We start from the raw sequence: 19380 nt of genomic DNA on the forward strand, positions 1-19380 counted from the left end.
GGTGGAGCTGGCACATCTATCAATATGCAAACAGATCTTTAAGGGAGTTATAGTAGGTAGTTTAACACAAGAGTGTAAAAGGGACCTTCGCGTAACGTTAGCAAGCAGCAGTCAGTGGCCGCGCTCACGGTTGTCCTTTTCAGACGATGTCAAATTTAGCAGGAATCCATAAATAAACTACACAGAGTCCCTAAACACACCTACACAATGATTACATTCATGCAAACTTTAGCATAAAAGCTTTTTGTTTTTGCTAGTTTTAATACTTTAACACACTGATAAGTACGTCAAGTTTGTATACATCCGGGTCAGTAATCTCTGAAAATGAAATATAATACAGGATGTTCTAACTTTCTAATACCCTGGATATATTCAGATCTGCCTGTCTAAAACCCCATCTACATGGTTAATGCTTTTCATTAAGTGAGTAAGAACATCAGCTTAATGTATCTGCACAAATCCTGGCTTGCAATAATGAGCACTTGGAAGTGGGATATACTTCCAGTATATTCTGCCCTTTTACATCTGAACACAGGCTTATCTAACATCCATTTAACCAAATAATCAGCTGAGAAGAGGCTCTGATGGACAAGCAAATGACTTGAATGTATGTGCCTGATGCAGCTTTCTCACAGTTTTGTGTTTTACACAGCATCTAGTTACGTCAGTGAGCAGGTTTCTGCTGATCAGGCACTACACTGCTGTGGGCTGCTGCAAGGTGACCCTAGTACTTCCTGGACCTCTCACGCAACTGCAAAGGATGTAAAATCTAGAGATCTCACCTGAAACACTTCATGTTCCAGCAGCATCCCAAAGAGAGACTGTAGTCCAGGCTGAGACATGAAAAAACAACAACATTTAGTCATTTTGTCCATTTATTCTAATAAGTCAGCCTATCTTACAAAACCTGATAATATTCAAGATGAAATCTATGGTTTAATATTCACTAGTACTTGTACATTGTAGCTCTGTGCTCAGGTAAATTACAGTGTCAAGAAATGTATATAAGTGGTAGCAAATGTAAGCATTAAACATAGCGGAACATTCATTCTTTCACTGTGCAGCAGAAAGCAAAAGCCTTTAAAGAAGCAGTGGCAGTACATCAGAAAGGTTTGAGGACAACCAACTTCCAATCCAGCTTATTTTCAATTAAACTTGGAAAGTGGATTTTCTTTCCTGTGAGCAGGGTTTCATAATCATAAATCTGTCAGAAATGATTGCAATTAAGGCTTTTTAATTATGCAAATAGCTGTTGCAAACCAAATTGACTCCAAACCTGCTGTTTACTGTTACGCATATACAATTTGCACATAAGTAAAATTTGACTTAACATTCATAAAGTAGAATATACAGCTCTCAGTCAACAAAAATATCAAAGTGTGAATAAAGGTAATAAACCATCTAGTCTAAAAGACTTCAGGAAAACAAAAAAAAAAATGTTTGTGCTTATTCAACCACAACATAAATACATACCACCTCACATCACATAAACAAACACAAAATATTAAAACATTCAAAGGATAAATAAACATCAATAAAAGTGTTATTGGACCTGTGCTTGGCCATTTGTGTCAGTTCAGGATTGTGAAAGCTCTACTTATAGTTGGTCGTAGTTTCCAGTTCTTCAAACAGTTATTTGTTTGGGGTTAAAATCTATTGTATCAAAAGCCATGTGACCTTAAATGTAACTCCAAGAGCCCAAAAATGAACAGGCTATAAGAGGATTTATTGCCAACCACAGGTTCAAACAAGATAGATGTGATTAAACTGTATATTCAGTGTTAAGGGGCAAAACACTTCAGTTACAATTACATTCATTCTGCAAGTGGGCCCAGAGATCTTTGGGAAACGTAGTCTTTTTTTTTCATTCATAGAAAAACACAAAAGGTGCAGTTGCACAACAGTGCATGAGTTGTTGTTTTTTTTCCTTCTGCCCAGATAATGATGTTGAGGTTTATGATGGTCATGAGTTTGGCTGTTTACCATCGCCTTCAGCATCAGTATTATCACCAAGTTATCACTGCCAATGCACAAACATTGCATAAGGCATATGAAAAGAAATATATAGGCCAGCTGTATATTCAATTATAACTCTAGCTATATACATAGGACCATGAATACATGTTTAAGGCCTACTAGACCCCTTTATTCTGCCAGCAACTGGCTTGGCTGAATATTGTTTGGTATAGATGTGCACAAAGACAGACCCTTGGCCATGTGGAATGCTTATATAGAGTTGGTCAACATTCAATGATAAGGTCATCATGGCTATCAGGAATCTGAAAGCTGAGAACGTCAACAGTGACACTGAATCGGTAACATTGTCTTTACTTAAAGGGGTACACCAGCAATTTAGAACTGCACTTCTATGCAGTTGGGGGACTCCAGAGGGATTAAATGTAGGATCCAGAAATGCTTGATACTACATTTCCCATAATACTTTCAGATAGATACCATCTTTCATTAGACCTCCGTGCCGTTAGGGCTGGGCGATATGGCCAAAATCTTCTATCACAATACAGGTCATTTCATATGTTCTCTGGTAATTCAATAAATAAATAGTCTATATGAAATAAACGACTATTTTTGTATACTCCTGTGTGAATTAAATACTACTAAAAAATAATAAATATAGGCCTATATCGCAATATAAACGATCTAGAAAAATCTATACAACATTTTTTATATCGTTTTGACGATATATATCGTCATATTGCCCAGCCCTACGTATTGTTAGTGTGTAATGCAGGGTTTCTGTTTTTAAAAAATGCCAACATACAATTTTTCCTTAGACATCCCCACCTGAGGACTCCGCAGAGGATATTTCACAACAGGCGGTACTCTCCATGACGAGTAAACAGACCTTCATGTGTAAAATCAGTGGAGTGCCCCTTTAACTGTGCACCAAATAAACTTAGACAGACTGATCATTTAAGCCCTTATAGTCAAAATTAGAAAAGAACCAAAGCTAACCTGGGTCTTCATTCTATTTGATTTGCATCAACCTACATTATTAAACTTGTGCATTTAGTCTTCACATCCAATTTCACATGCATCGTGTTTTTTCTTCTCCCTTTGCCTGCAGGGTCCCTGATACAGGCCGCCTTGTCTCAGATCAATACATCAATGCCCTTTCCTGTCACCCTTGACTTGACAGAGACAAAGAGACATTTCTAACGCATCTCAAATGATGCAGTAGCGTGTACCAATCATGCGTATCTTGGGAGCAATTAAAATTGGAATATCTAAGTGCACATGATGACGTTACGGAAACCTAAGCAATTATGCAGTCAAACCATGTGCCTCTCTTGTAAACAGACTTGCTTTTTTCTTCGGTGAGGTCATTAATGATAGGAGAGCAAACAAAGCACCATCAGGGATTCTGCACTTGCAGGAATCCCACTTCATTCAGTTAGAAAGTAGCACACATAGATGGATACGAACATGCACTCACATCGCTATACATGCTTTTTTCCCCCAACGAATGAGATTGAATGCCTGCCTCTCTGCCATAACCTTCGAATGCCAAAAATAGAAATCCCTGGTGTATTGGCTGTGCTTTCTACACACGCACAGCTGAAGCAAGGAATTGGTGGAGTAGCTGAATACAAGAGATACTTTGCTAATCCAAATAGAAGAGAAATGTGAAGGAGAAGAATTAGGCCAAAAATGAGAGTGATCTATATGTAGAAATCAGGTCATCCACTAAATATGGGACAAAGATGCATAATTACTCATTGATCTATAAAATTAACCAAACAAACCGGTCGGCTTTGACATTCAAACCCTGAATAAAGAAATATTGTCTAACTTCATTATATGCCACAAAAAAGCTGATTATATCAATGAAGCTATTATTGTGCACACTAAACACTAAACTTGTGTCTTTCTATTGGGCAAAACTACACCTCTAAATAGCTTGCCATTGTTACATACAATGCCAAGACACAATCAGCAAACAGTGATGGCCCATGTTGGCTTTCCTCACTAATGCATGCATGGCTTAACTTTAAGTGCAACTCCTAATCATCAAATAAATGAGCTGGTTCAACAAAAGCTTTTAGCAAATCACATTTTTGACTACATAGCCAGTTCTAATTCATTTTGAATAAATGTTCCTGAATCCTTCAGGAGACCTCTACAGCTGTCTAGTATTGTTTTAGTTACAGTGCTCTGCTGGATACATTCTGTACGTTTGTGGAGGCGGATTTAGGATGGAGAGACGAGTGGTTGCTAGGTGACTGGATAAAAAGAGGCCACAGGTGGAACCGTCCCACCTTGAACTCCTCTCCTGCTTGCGTGCTTTCCCTCGATTATGCTGCCGAAAACAGGGGTTGTGGTAGTGGACGAGTGGTCACAGAGAAGCCAAGGCACGTTTTGTCTCAGCCATCTGAATTCCACACTTTGTGCATTTTCTCTTTTCCGGACTCGTTTCAATTTATCCCGCCTATTTACTGCTGCATCCTTGGTTTTATGTAACAGTGCAGCAATCCCTATTATAGCACCTCTTTCACTGCCCTTCACTTCTCTCTAGACATGTTGGAGAGGCAGATTGTTCAGCACTTTCTTCTGTCTATTCATCTATTTTCCCTCTTACACCCCCCCTCCCCTGAAAAGGTTAACATTACATAATAATAATGTAATCCTCATTGGCTTTTCATTCATTGCTGCATAAGTCAAGAGACATTACAACAAAGCTCTTGTTACCTCACAGGACAGTCTGAACCTCTCCTCCCACATCACCTGAAAAATGACTCATCCGATTCTATATCAATACACAATCTCTCCTCAAGTCCAACACCACACCAAACTGCAAGCAGCAAAAAAATCTTTAGACATAATACCACCTTGCACTGGTCCTGGTTTGATTGGTTTGCTAACCAGAGAAGTACCTCCACCAAACAGGAAGCTGCTTAGTAGCATTTATGATTATTGTAGGCACGCTAAAGACCTGGAGGACCAGCCTCAGGATACAAGAGCAGAGAGGTGGAGACAAGAGCAGCCGTGTCAATGAGTGATAGCTTAAGAATGGAGATCTATCCTCCAAAAAGCACATTTCTAAAGCGATGGTGGAAATGTCTCTATTGTCCTATTTGAACTTCGAGGGCCAGGGGAGGCACGTGCGGAGTCCCAGCATGGAGGAGAAGACGATGGTGGGTCGATGTTTCTTGAACTTCAGGCCTTTCTTCAGCCGTTGGCTGTTCTCTACCACGTACAGCTCCCCCTGCTGGGCTGCACCAGATATCCGCGACACCACCTCCCCGTGAACCACCACCTCCTGCTCCGAATGCACAAACACCTGCCGGAGCTCCTCCAGCCGTCGCTCCATCTCTCTGATGACGCGTTGACGCTCCTCTACCTCCAGGAGGCGCCGTCGAGCCGCCTCGAACTCCATGCTGGAGCTGGGGGTTACAAGTTTGGAGGAGGGGGCCGTGGCGGAGGTGGACGGGGGTTCGGAACCGGTTCGCAGAGCCCCTGTCACCCGCCGGAAGTCTCCCATGGAAATGGAGCGCCTGGTGGCTGGAGAGGCCAGTGCCAGGAGAGCAGAGGCAGATGTGGAAGGTGGCATGGCTAATGGAGGAAGAGGGGGAGAAGATGATGATGGAGAAGGTGAGTCCGGTGGCTGGATATCAGGATGTGGGTCCTTGTTTTGAATAGCTGCTGCTATGCCTTCGGTTGAGTCCTCATCATGGGTGTCTGTGTTTCTTTGTCGTCCCTCCATGGCCACTTGTTAACTCGTCCTGTGCTGCTGCTGTTGTCCTTGTCGTCGCTGTTGATGTTTTCCCCCCCGTCTTCCTGTGTCAGAGCGGAGAGCAGCCGAGCAGAGAGTGCAGAGATGTGCAGTGATCCAGCCTGGGAACTGCTCCATTCATTAATAAGAGATCTGAGCCGGGCATCTGAGTGGTTGTGCTGGGGAGGAGCCTCCTGGCAGCTCATTGGCTGCTGAACTCATGAGCATGTCAGCTGGTGATTGGGCAGCCAGCCTCTGTGCTGCTGATGCTGGCAGGCTGTCATGTCCTCTGCTTGACTGTTTTGCTTCGTCGTCGTCATCTGGAGCTCTGCTTTGATCAGCTCTGCTCAGTCAAGCAAGGCAGAGTGAGGCAAGACATGCAGGTTTCTCTCCTCTTTGCTGATGCAGTTTGGCTCACTCTGTTCTTGTACCAGCTGGTCTCTTCATTTCCTTCTTACTCTTGCTCAGATGGTTGCCCCTAGCAACACTGTCTCGACATCAGATGGCAAGAGCAGGAGGGAGGGGCGATGCTCCAATTTCTCTCTCCCCTTTATCACCTTGCTGCTCAGCGTTATCACCCTTTCCCGGTACTCATTCCCTCCCTCTATTGACCCAGTTGGCACCTCAGCCTTCCCGCAAACTATATCTTCGTCTTTACACACAAGTCATAGTGGTGCACACACAGACACATGCACATTGATTTAGATTTTCTCAAAAACACTATACAATAGGTTACTATAGACATTCATGCTCTCATATTTTAGTACTCAAAGACTTGCTTTTGCTAAGAAACTGTTATTTGCTGCAAATCTGGTGGCTTAGATGAAAAAAAGATTCTAATCAAACGGAAATTTGATTTGTTAAATTGAATTCATACTATTCTCTGGCACAACACACAAAGTGCACTTATTTCTACAGATGTAGTGAGCATCAAAATATCTATCTATCTATCTAACACTTTTGCAAAAGGTATCCAATTTAAATGTTATTTTTAAGCAGTTTTTAAGTGGAAAGGAAAAGGTGAACTGAAAAGCCAATCTCTACACCCAGAGTCCCGTGATCTCAGGAGTCCAATTTTTTAGGAGCATTTAACCCAAATTAAAGCCGTTAATGTGTAATCCTCAATCTAAAAACCTTGAATGTCGCTCTGGTTCCCTGTTCTGTGCCCTACTGAAGGTGAAGTACACCTTGTTCTCATTCACATCGTTACAGCAGTGCTGCAACATGAACAAAATGAAACCTGAACTCCCGATTCACATCTGAATTGTTGCAGCAATAATGACTAGTTTCCACATTACAAATTCTGACAGAAAGCAGTTACATCATCATGATATAACACCTTGATGTTTTCTTCTTCCTTTTCCCCTGCTTGCTATAATATTATCCACTCCATTAGCAGCTAAGCTCTCCCTCTCCGTCTAGACAAATATTGACTGGTTCTGCGGTGGCATTGCAGAAGTGATATGATAAGAGTATGAAGTATGACTCAGGATAAATACACTGCACAGACACACACAGGCACACCGGCTCATACACACAAGTGAAAAGGGCAACGCTGGAGCACAAGAAGTGATGTTTTAAATAACTGCCTTCAGCTAGAGGGAATCAAAACAACAAAGCTTTTAGCGGGTCAGAGCTTGTGCTTTGCACTCACACACATGCATATTTGAGTGTTCACTTAGCGCGTTGCTTTTATCTCAGGATTGGCATTGCATTAGCAGTAGCACTGACGGATCTCCTCCCTGCTTTTAGCTTTACTGATCTCTAGAGAGAAGATTGAGAGAGAGAGAGAAAGGCAGAGGAATACAAAGAAAGAGAAGCAAAAGCAAGAACAAGGGGAAGTTGTACTTTATGTGGCTATAGAAGGAATAAATGACAGGGAACCCTAAAGACGTTCTTCAGGTCTTTATCCTACTGTACTATTCAAAAAGACACAAAAAAAAGACCTTTACAAAAGGATATAAAGACAACTGTGCTGCTGTGGAGCAGCATGACACAAAGGTTAAAAAAAAGAATAAGCATGTTGATAGAGTTAAATCTACACAATTTTGAAATATCAAAAAGTTCATGAAGCAGCTTTGATTTTGCATAGTATTTATCTGTGTATATGAAAGACTGGATATGGATACTACTTTAAGAAACAAACAAATTATATGTTTAGAATATACACTGAAATTTCAGGTAACTTCGTGCAGCCTTACCAGCTTTACTTGCATGTATTGCACAATTTCCCTTAGATTTATACAGCTGTGCAATAAACGTGCCTGCTTGAGTGAGTAAAGATTTTGGGGATCAAGACAAGATGCTTCAGTGGAGTATTTTTATTAACATGATGCCCATTTTTGGAAGATTCTGGTGGTTGCGCAACATCTCGCAGTTAAAAACCACTCAGTCTAAACTAATCCCACATGGTGCCTGCAGAGCTGCACACACAGATTGCCATCATCATTGGCAAACATCTTGAGCAGCAGGACTTGGCCTGCCTGCAAACACAAAGATGCTTAACCAAAAAAAAAACAAAAAACGTTTTGTTATGACAAAGTCAAACACATGTACTTAGACACATTCTTCTACATTTACAAGCACACACACACAGAAACACACAAAACAAGTTGTGCGGCCTCTTCATTTAGTGTGCAGAATTCATTTAAGTGTTTAAAAGCCTAATCCTTCCAAAATACAATTATCTCCAACTCCATTTCCATCTACTCCTCTCTCTTTATAGCTAAAATTGTGATGAAAGCCTGCTCTCAATCTCTCATACCACACACTCTGCTCCAGATTACTTTAATCTGTGTGCATTTGATGCGCATGTGGAGGAGTGAGAGCATCTGTGTGCCTCTCCCTGGTCCAGTCTACTTTTGGTTAAAATGACTGTGATTCAGTATTTTGAGTTTCCTTCAGCTGTTCATCTTAAGCAGCAGAGTTGTGTTGTGTCTATAGAACTAATAGTGTTGAAACTTGGCAGCAGTTATACTGCTGGTTGGAGACGTGTAACCATGGTAACCTGTGCCAACCTCATGTGACCAAAATGATGATTTGTGAGAATCTAAGTCTGAACTAAATAAATAAACATATATTACGCCTAGGAAAGTGAAATCTTATACTTAGAGTTAAATTGAAGCATTATTGATGTCACAGAGCTGTCTGTCAACGTCATGTTATGAACGTTGTTACTACCGCATTGCATTGTCGGATATTTACTGTATACCGCCATAGTGTCCAGCGTTTTCATAATGTAATATTTCACCGGAAATAGTATGCAATTCACGTACTATTGGTTTCATACTAAGGTTTCGGACATACTAAAATATCTCGAGAAATAGCATGTTAGTATGGAATTTCAGACTCAACCACTGTTTCCTTATTGCTGATGTATGATATGTGATATGATGATATGAAGTGTCCAAGGCAAAGATTGTTCTACACATACACACGCTCAAAGATTGGATGCGTGTGTCTAACATCAGTGGTAAATATTGTACAGACTACATCATAGGAGCTAAGCTTTTACATTTAGGTATCTAGTTGCTCTGTTTGTCACTTCCGGGACTCTATAGCCAAAGTGCATTTGATTAATGTTGGGTAACCTTCAGAGCTGGTGCAGATATTATCATATACATTGCATGTACAAGGTCATACATCACATGCATCTAGTAACTGGACGACAGGGACACTAGCATGATTTCCTCCCAGTATGAACTGTGCGGCGTTTGTTGTATGTAGCAAAATAAGCAGTGGGTTACCATAAAAATGATTCATTACCCTTGAAGACATGATGTAGAGAGAGCAAGAGTGAGAGAAAGAGTCAATCTTAGGTTTTAAGTGCTTGCCTATGCAATTTAACAGAACCACGGGGATGCTATGGGCAGCACATCACAACTATAACTCACATCAGCCAAGCGAAAAAACACAAACAAAGACCTTCTATTCAGATATTCAGCCCTGCTTGGACAGTATCCTGTTACAGCTCAGATCAGACAAGGATCCACTCTCACATACACCCACACACACTCCCACCCTTCTTACAAACACACAAGCCTCCATTTGAGCAGAGCAGCTTCAGCTGACATCTGCAGTAAACTGAGAAGACAGGCCCCAGATAAAAACCTGCACTACTTTTATTCTCTTTCGAGACAGGAGACAGATGATGGTGATGATGCTAGTTTTCCACTGTTCCGTAATCAATATCAGCAGCCTTGTTCTGCTGCAGCAGGCTGAGTCAGTGGGTCTGTATGTGAGTGTGTGTGCGTGTGCGTGTGTGTGTGTAAAAAACAGCAGGAAATCATTCACTGCAGTGTGAATTACTGGTACGGTGACGTCAAAGCACAGAGAGCAGAACCCAATGGGAGTGTGAATGTGTGTCAGCATATAGATCATTAATTTAAGACTGTTTTTCTCTTGGACATGATCGTGTACAGGACATCTTTACAGCATAAATCCTTTCAGTAGAATACAGGCCAGCTGCAGACCAGCTGTTACTGTGTGACTTATGTAAGCGTGTGCTGCTGTGCATACAGAGGCATGTGGTGATACTACGAGTTGATACTGTAAAGCAGAATTTGCTGCAATGGTTCATCATGGTGTTACAGTGTTTGCATGCTGGAGGAAAGAGAGAGCAGGAGGAGGAGGAGGAATAACATGACAGTTAAAAGGCTGCAGGCAAGAAGAGACCGATGGAGCGACGCTGAAGCAGAGTGTCATTTACATACAGATATTGTAAGATGTCTGCATTGTGCATGTATAAATATAATTATCAATTTGCATTTAACATTACAAATTGTGGCAAATAGTCATGTGAAGCTATCGTTTAAAAGAGGAAAAATTTACATTTTCAATCAGTATGTTACCACACTGGTAATACAGTGGTTAAATAAAGAGTCATGGTCAGTGCTGAGTGCCTTGACAGAAAAGCATTTAACTAGGTGGGTCAGGATTCATTCAACTTTTACATAAAAACAAGCTTGCACTTTATCTCCCTCCAGTGACCAGCTGTGGAAACACACCAAGCTGTGGGCTCACAATAAAGGCAGGAGCTGAGGGGTCAGATAAACAGGTACGTAATAGTGATGCACTGATCGAGTGACATCTGTAACAGCCGGCACTTGAACGTCACGGCGCCGAGATGGAAGTGACAGGGGTGGAAAAATCAGAGAACAAATTTGGAAATGAGGATTACAAGAGGATTTAATTAAAAGAAAGAGGAGTAGTAATTCAAGTGATTCCAGTGAGGCAATGAGAAACGAGGAGACGTATCTTGTTGGGATGATTGCTGTTACGCAAAGAGACAGGATTTTCAAGGAGCCACACCTGGTTGGAAAGTTTGTTGAAGGAAAACTTTGGAGTTGTGCGATTTGTCAGGATCACAAGAAGTGGAATGGCTATAAATGAGTGTGCATCAAAGCTCCAGAGATAGAGCCCGTGTGATTAGTGAAAACAGAGATTACGGCAGTTTGTATTGCTTCCCTCTCGGGTCCAGAAGCAAGGAAGAAGGGAGTGGCAAGTGGCGTGCCGATGTCAGTAGAACCCAAGTCTTTTCGGGATATTGCTGGCGTTTGTGAGGCACGGAGACTGACAAGATTGCAAGACGGGGAGAAGGAGGACAGTAATTTGTTGTGTTTGACTTCTGAAAGGGAATTGCCGGAAGTAGTGTACCATGAATATGTGTCTAACAGGGTGAGGCCATATGAGAGGGTTCCTCCGCTCAGATGTTTCTGCTGTCAGGAATATATCAGAGCAGTATGTAGGAGTCATAAGATGTGGGAAGGATAATTGCCGTGAGGAGGAGTGCAAAACAGAAGAAGAAGAGCAAGCAAAGTACCTGCACTGTGAGGGAAATCACCATGCGGGATCAGCACAGTGTCCTAGGAGAATGAAGGACTTGAAAGTGAATAAGATCAGAGCTGGAAAGAGATTATCATACGCTGATGCTTCTAAGAGAATGGAGTGTAACGACAAAACGGTGGCAGTACAAGAGGAACCGGAGCTGATGAGAATATCTGCATGGACAAAAGAGGGTCTTTGGGAATTATTGCAATGGTTATAAATTGTGCCGTTGAAATACAGGGGAAGTCGGAAAGCATTAAAATGATGCTGGACACTACCAGGAGATATTTAAACATTGTGGACATATCTGGAGAAGATTTAGATACACTGAGGGGAGGATTTGTACCAACTCAGGCAACTGGGTGTGGGTTATAGAGTGGACAATGTTAAAACGTGGATCACTTACACTTTAAATACTTTGCACTGAGAAACTTTAGGTGGTGGTAATGCAACTCATGGATGCCAACTGCCATTAAACTCAACAGAAGAAGAAGGATGCACGGATCTAGCTTGTTCTCTCCTGATACCAATTTTGCTACCTTAACTATAGTGTATCTGCAGATACCAAGATATTGATTTGATACCAGTGCTCTTTTTTTCTGAATTTAGATATGTATACCTCACTGCCCGGAACTACTTGGAATATGTTTCATGTAATGTAACATGAGGTCAGGGATTGCTATGGCACTAAACACGGCGTCTGTGGCCCACCATGACTGAATGAATGTAACCGATCAGCAGCTTTTTATAGAATGACGTTCACATTTGATATGGATCATAAATGTCATGACCGATACCCGATTCCACTTAAAAAGGTCAGTATCAACGCACTGATCCAGTTTATTGAATCGTGTATTCCAGGTACATAAACAATAATTTCTTCCTTCTTCTCTGCAAAAATAAGAGCTGGTTAACAAGAGGAAAAGGTCATAGAGCCAGAACAGACTAACCTGCCATCCATTCATGACTTAGACATGTCCAGAGTCAGGAAACGGGCAGGAAATATCCCAGCAGATCCTTCACATGACCTGTTCAAACCAGACACACAGGCCACAGACCATCACTATGATGAACAGTTAACATCAGTCTCATGTTGTCAGAACAATCCCAGTGCAACAATAAACCCTATAACACTAAACATAGACTGTACCTGCAAATGATTTACTGTTTAGTTGAAATACACATTGTTTTAACATGCACATATTGCACATATTGCACCATTGCCTTACTGTTTGCAAATGTCATTGTTTTTTAATTCCTTTTTGTGTACACAATCACATAGACTACCTGGCCAATAAAGCTGATTCAGAGTCATCATGGGACAATAATAGTAAAAATGTAGTTTACATGCTCCACAGATTGTACACATCAAGGTTAGTTTGTTAATGAGGAGGAGCACACATCAGTGGCATTTCTAGGTGGAAACATGGTGGAGAAAAATACTTTGCACAGATGCAAAAGCAGAAAATGACATTTGACACAATGCGCACATAATCCTGCACAGTTTAACAAAGCTGATAATACAACCAGACACATACCTGTTCTCCTCAATTTGCTTTTATACTCCTCAGTGTCAGTCAATTTGGGCAACGTTAGCCATGTTAGCTCTGCAGACCAGGCCCACTTTAAACGTGCTGTCATGCTGCTTTCAGTGATCCTCTCAGAAAAGATGCTTGAGATCCTTTTTTTTCCTGAACCTCTCCACATTAAATCTCATTATTTGTTACCAGTTGTTTGGTTTATAACATATCCCACGGTTGCTGGGCACCGAGGTGTTTAATACCAAGTTTTTTCTTCAAAAACTTCTGCCAAGTAGAGCAAACAACAACAGGACCAGGCAAACCTAGTTAATCAATCAACTGCAGCTGAGCAACAGGCAATCAGTTGCACGTGTCATCCGCTTTAGGCTCTGGGCATGCGCAGTGTTGTTTACAAACACTCGGGCACACATAGAGGCCTCTTCAGCTAAGGGCAATTCAAATTAAAACACCATTGTATAATAATGATAAATAACAACAGCACATTTACCCAAGCCCACATCTACCCAATCAGCTGCTTAATTTTTTTTAATGTTTTTTATGGGCTAATAAGGGTAAAGGTTTTTGTTTTTTTTCTCTCTGAAGTACATTAAAATAATTAAAAATAATCTGGCCAATTTTTATTACTGTCCTTTATTTAACCAGGTTAGTCCCATTGAGATCAAAGATCTCTTTTACAAGGGAGACTTGGCCAAGTTAGCAGCAAGACAGTTATAGTGAAAGTAACAGACAACACATAAATTAACAACATTAAAACTTGCTCATACAAAACACTTGCACACAGACAACCTTGACTACAGCGCTTTCACCAGAGCTTTAAACTCATTCAAGGTAACTAAGTTTTGAAGTTGAAGATTTGATTGTACATTATTCCAAGCAGTAGGTGCCGAAAACCTAAAAGCTTTCTTTCCCAATTCAGTTCGTACTTTGGGAACAACAAATTGCAAAAATGTCCATAGAACGAAGATTATGACTTCCAGTTTTCCTTTTTTAAAGAATCTGGGGCCCTTGCAAATATGGGGCCTCTAGGCTGAAGCCTAGGCCAGCCTGTGCAAAATGATACATACTTGTATTTTGAGTTTCTAATAGAACATGTTTACATAATTTAATGTTCAAAAAACACTTTATTTTTCTAATTTTTCTCATATGTTCAAAAAACACTTTATTTTCTCTACTGCCCCTCCCTCTGGGCTGAACAGAAACAAACTCTTGGGACTTCGCTCCAGCTCCGCTCCAACTATAGCTTTGTTTGAGGGCGTGCCAAAACTAGCCATTATGCAAATGTGTTACTTTGTGACATCACCATGTTACTGAAGAAGTGTTTCTGTTGGAGAGAGTAACTTCCTTTGGCATGGACTATGGCCTTTATAACTTTGCAGAACTTTTCCATGTGCAAAAAAAACCAATATTACGTATTAAAGGAAAGGGGAAAAAGCATAATAGGTCCTCTTTAACAAATATAGCGCTTCCTGTAATATGAAAATTGCAGTAAACCATATTGCGATTTTGATAAATTTGGATTAATTGTGCAGCCCTACTAATAGTTAATAGTCAGGTTATCTCAGTCTTTGTCGGGAAGCTGGCTGCTGCTGGATCTGTGAATGGTGATTCCCCTCACTTTATGGCAGTGCAAAACACCTTTAGGCACAGCTAAAACAGAACACGAGACAGCTTGTCGTAGCAACTGAATTTTTAATATTTGTAAGATATAAAAATCTCCATCTTTATCATACAATAACATCTTAACCATAAATTTAGTCAAAGGAGGGATAATTTTGCCACCAAACAAGATTTATAACATAACTTTGATCCCTTTTGAGGTAAGACAGCTGGTTCATAGATTATTTAGCCACACAGGTCTTCCCTTCTGCACACATACAGGCTGTTTGGTTTGTTCATCATGTAAGACATTCTGCCTCACCTGTAGGTCCAGGCACCGAGCTGAAAGCAGGACCTTTAATGTGAAGCTACTTACAGTGAGATACATTTATTCTTCTTTAGGACGTCTCAAATTGAGGGTCAATAAAATGAAAACATGTTGTATAATCAACGGAATGATTCAAATATCATGCATGAAAGAGTTAAACACAAGACAGCTGAAGGCCTGTGTGATATTAGCAACCAGTGATTTGACAGTTTTTAAGTGTTGGAGTGCTCAAATAAAGACAAACTCTGTCTTTATTCCCTTTCACATCCCAAAACAGAAGGAAAGACCTATATGGCTTCAAGTCCACAGACTGTGATGTCCTCAGCGTGTCTTTCACTATTTTTAATCACCACTTTCTTTGGACAAAAAGAAAAAAACAAAACAATCAACAACAAAAGCAGCCAACACAGGAAACAGCATTCAATATGCATTATTCAAGAAACACAGTGGGAAAGAAAATGAAAAAATAAGAAAAAAAAAAAAGCAAATATAGAATTTTAACATGCCACATTGTTCCTTGGGCAAGTTTTCTTTCACAGAAAGCCACCTATTTTACTAGTTTTTGTAGTAATAAAAAATAATAATAGACATCTCAAATGGTTGCCAGCAGAGAAAAGGGAGCAGAGAGAAACAAGGAAGCCACATGACATCATCACGTCACCGGACCATGCACATGACCCTGCAGCATCCCGCAAGACAGTACAGACACACGCACACATACTGCAAGTCATGCAACTGACACACGCGCGCACACACACACACACGCACGCTTTCTGTAAAACAAAACACAAGCATAGATTGACATTAACCAAAACATCAGCATTTGACATTTCCCAGAATCCACGTGTTCTGGCTGTACCAAAGCCAAAGAGAGGCATTTATGGCGGAAATGTTTAATATTCATGTAAATAATGCTCTTTCAAAAAAAACATTTAACAGCAGTTGGACAGTACTGTGGTTTTTGCGCTGTCGGCACAGGTTGATTTGGCAGCACACCCGGTGATATAAAGCTCATCAACTTTACAAAAGAAAGACGGACAACAAAACAGGCGGACAGTCGGGCGTGCAGCAAGCTGGATGACAACCAATCACAGCAATGATGAGGAGAGAAAACTTTCATTGTCACAATCGGAAACATGGCTGCATGGACTCTGTGGCCAGTCATGCACAAACACACTCACACACACATACAGCACTAATACATCTGCCAAAAACCTGCAGCCATTTTTATTTTTTTGCCCTCATCGCCCCCATCTATCTTCACGATCTTTTTGCTAGTCCGAGGAGACTGGCTGACAGCAGCTGACGAGCCTGAACAAGGAGGATGACAGCAAGAGCAGGACAACTGATTTCACAAGATGGGGGCAGGACCACAGTCAGTGTTCCTTGGCTGGTAGAGGCGGGGTGGTGTCCCTGTGCAAGCTGACTGGGTGGTTGGAGCCAGGTGGTGCGGTTTTGGTCAGTCTCCAGTGAGCCGATTGGTTGTTGTGAGTCTCTACAGGGAGGTGGAGGGAAGCTTCTTGACGCGCCGCTGAGCTAGGAAGGAGCTCTCGATGGGCTTGAGCTCTGGAGTCGGTTGGGAGCTCTTCAGGGCTGAGTAGGTGGCCGCCATCGCACCCTGTACATAAACAACAGCATGGTGATTGCAGCCCAAATGACCAAGTATACAAATTGTGGATATAAAAAAAGAATTCAGCAGCAATTTACAGTAATTTTAAGATCTGTTACCTTGACCAGTTTGGGGTCCTGGTGTGGGAGCTGGCTGTTGGGTAGTTTGTCTCTCTGGACAATCCAGGGATGTTTGAGGACCTGCTTAGCGGTCAGTCTCTGATGGGGGTCCACATGAAGCATCTTGGACACAAGGTCCTAAAAGGACACCACATTGTAGAAACCTGAACAAAATATTTCTTAACACTCCATAAGTTATTTGAACTGTGCACACTTTTTTGAGATATGCTCGTTTTTATAAGCAGATCGAGTGCAAAGGCGTTTTCCTAGTTACTTTATGTTCCACACGTAAAGTGCGTACAGCGTGATGACACAAAAGACAGAAGTCTTAGCTTTCTGCTGCAAAAAAGAATGAATGCTCTAGCTATTATGGTTTTTACATTAGATTGATTTAAACAGGGTCATGCTGCAAACAATGATCTGCCGCAACCAGTGGGAGGTCCATTTTAAAGGGTTAAATATGAAATTGTGACAGAAGGAGAGCTATCTCCGAGGAACATGAGCGAAGGCGCTGTCAGTCAGATTTAGAGCTCTACCTTGGCAGCGTCAGACACAGTGTCCCAGTTGCCTCCTTTCAGACTGAAGTGACCGTTGCCTATCCTGACCAGGATCTCATTTGGGGTGTCCTCCGGTCCATTGGCAAATGGAGTAAAACTGTTGGAAGAAAAGGAGACAGAGGACAAAGTGAGTACGAAGAGCAACGAGAAAGAAAGATCTCTTCAAGGAAAGAAGATTTCAGTGTTGGTATTCACCCGGCCAGCATGGTGTACAGTAAGACTCCCAGACTCCAGATGTCACATCCTTCATCGTAGCCCTGACGCTTCAACACCTGCAATGACACACATCTCATTTCACCGTCTAACACTGTAAAGTTTCATTCGAGGCATGAGACTGTAAAAGTGACTCCGCTCACCTCAGGAGCTACAAAGTTAGCAGTGTAGCACGGGGTCATCAGCAGGCCGTTGTTGGCACGCAATTGCTTAGCGAAGCCAAAATCGCAGATCCTGATGGACTCTGGATTCCCCGACTCATCGACGTAGAGGATGTTGCTGGGCTTCAGGTCTCTGTGCACCACCTGGAGGATGAAAGAAAATCGGATGGAGTAAATAGACAGTACAAAGCAGATAACTGGGGCACGATAAAGGAAAGCAACAGAAAACTGGATACTGTATGATGAGATATTAATAAGAAGAGGGAGCAAGGGAGGGCCTGAGGAACATCTTGTAGATCTAAACGTTGCCTCGAAGAGAGAAATAAACTATTTATTTGGAGCCTAACAGTGGTTTAATCACACAGATGTTTTGTCCCAAGAAGACACTGTTCGTATTCCTACTTGTCCTCACCCCCTGTGAGTGCAGGTACTCTGCAGTCTTGGTGATGGTGTGCAGCACGGCGCTGGCCTCTCTCTCCGAAAAGAACTTCTGTTTGAGGATCCGATCCAGCAGCTCTCCTCCGCGCATCAGCTCCGTCACCATGAACACCTGCTTACCGTTGTCGTACACCTGAGACAGAAACACACATGCATCATCACATCACCAACTTTGACATTCGGCACACTTACTGTACTGTAACGTCCAATAGTGTGATATTTAGTGCGTGCTTTTATACTCACATCCTTCAGTGTGATGATGTTTGGGTGCTGTCCATATCGAAGTAGAATCTCAATCTCCTCAGAGGGGTCTGTACTGGTCTTGTCAATCATCTGTCGATCACAATGTATTGATGATGTTTCAGTTATAGTATACATTAATAAGATACAGCCCTGATTGTTGTGCGTTGTTGTACTGTAGCTGCACTTTCAGGTGCGTGTCACAGTCACTCTTTTTCTTCTATATGTTATGGGTGGGGAAAAAAATGTATACAGAATAGTATCGCAATATTTTGCGTGGCAGTATTGATACACGCACGTCAAGTATCAATCTTTTATTATATAAACTATTAACCTCTTAACAATCCAAGGGGTTGTAGCAGGCTGGTTGTAGCTAGAGTGACGATACTGGTATCATATGAAACTAGAAAAACTTAAGGAATCGACTGGTGCCAACCATGTCATATTAGCTTTTCAGGAAGAACGCTAAGTAACGCTCCAAAGTTACGCTAAATTTTGGCGAGGAAAAAAGGGGTCCCTTGACCTCTGACCCCAAGATATTTGAATGAAGTCTCTGAGATGAACCGAGTGAAAACTGTATCTTATTAGATGTTGACAAACTGCATAATTTGCAGTTGAAAGAATATAATAAATCGCAATATATCTTATCGCAAAATGTTTAAAATGCCAATAAGATCATATCAAGTAGTGTGATAATATCGTATCGTGGGGCTTCTGCGGATTCCCCAACATAATATAAGCGTGTGTGTGTGTTCATACCTTTACAGCGTATTCTGTGTTGGTGGCTTTGTGAATACATCGTTTACAGACAGAGAAGGAGCCCATGCCGATGTCTTCCTTCAATACGTAGCCGTCGCTGAACAGCAGGTTCTTCCCGTGTAATTGCTGCAGAGGAAGAAGAGCGCTGGTGAGCGAAGGTGAGGAGGAATGTGAGAGCTGATGAGGTGAGGGATGTTCATGGTGGGTTTCCGGAAGGAGTTGAATCTATTTTTAACTTGCAAAATTTTTTTCCTCATCTCGC

At 41.6% G+C, this 19380-nt stretch overlaps 2 protein-coding genes and 1 long non-coding RNA gene across 7 annotated transcripts in view; all 3 read right to left on the bottom strand.

Moving 5' to 3' along the window:
• Positions 1–862: 862 nt before the first annotated feature.
• On the bottom strand, positions 863–13475 carry LOC119504555. The gene is made up of 3 exons (XR_005210589.1): positions 13096–13475; positions 12508–12585; positions 863–2020 (listed from the first exon to the last, which is right to left on the bottom strand). It is a non-coding gene; the product is annotated as an uncharacterized LOC119504555 (long non-coding RNA).
• On the bottom strand, positions 3476–7608 carry LOC119504554. Its single transcript, XM_037796774.1, has one exon. The coding sequence runs from the start codon at positions 5720–5722 to the stop codon at positions 5090–5092; it is 633 nt and encodes a 210-aa protein (XP_037652702.1). The 5' UTR covers positions 5723–7608; the 3' UTR covers positions 3476–5089.
• A 1292-nt stretch (positions 13476–14767) lies between the features above and the next one.
• rps6ka1 (ribosomal protein S6 kinase a, polypeptide 1) overlaps positions 14768–19380 on the bottom strand; it is a 60093-nt gene continuing 55480 nt past the window's right edge. For all 5 annotated transcript variants that reach the window (XM_037796688.1, XM_037796691.1, XM_037796690.1 and 2 more), the window contains 8 exons: positions 19119–19244; positions 18363–18452; positions 18094–18252; positions 17664–17825; positions 17503–17579; positions 17287–17404; positions 16751–16888; positions 14768–16640 (listed from right to left, as the gene is read on the bottom strand). In XM_037796688.1, coding sequence (XP_037652616.1) covers positions 16518–16640; positions 16751–16888; positions 17287–17404; positions 17503–17579; positions 17664–17825; positions 18094–18252; positions 18363–18452; positions 19119–19244 — 993 coding nt within the window. In that variant the 3' untranslated portion in view covers positions 14768–16517. The remainder of the gene's footprint in view (positions 16641–16750; positions 16889–17286; positions 17405–17502; positions 17580–17663; positions 17826–18093; positions 18253–18362; positions 18453–19118; positions 19245–19380) is intronic.

The sequence above is a fragment of the Sebastes umbrosus genome, chromosome 16, assembly GCF_015220745.1.
Source record: "Sebastes umbrosus isolate fSebUmb1 chromosome 16, fSebUmb1.pri, whole genome shotgun sequence".
NCBI lineage: Eukaryota > Metazoa > Chordata > Actinopteri > Perciformes > Sebastidae > Sebastes > Sebastes umbrosus.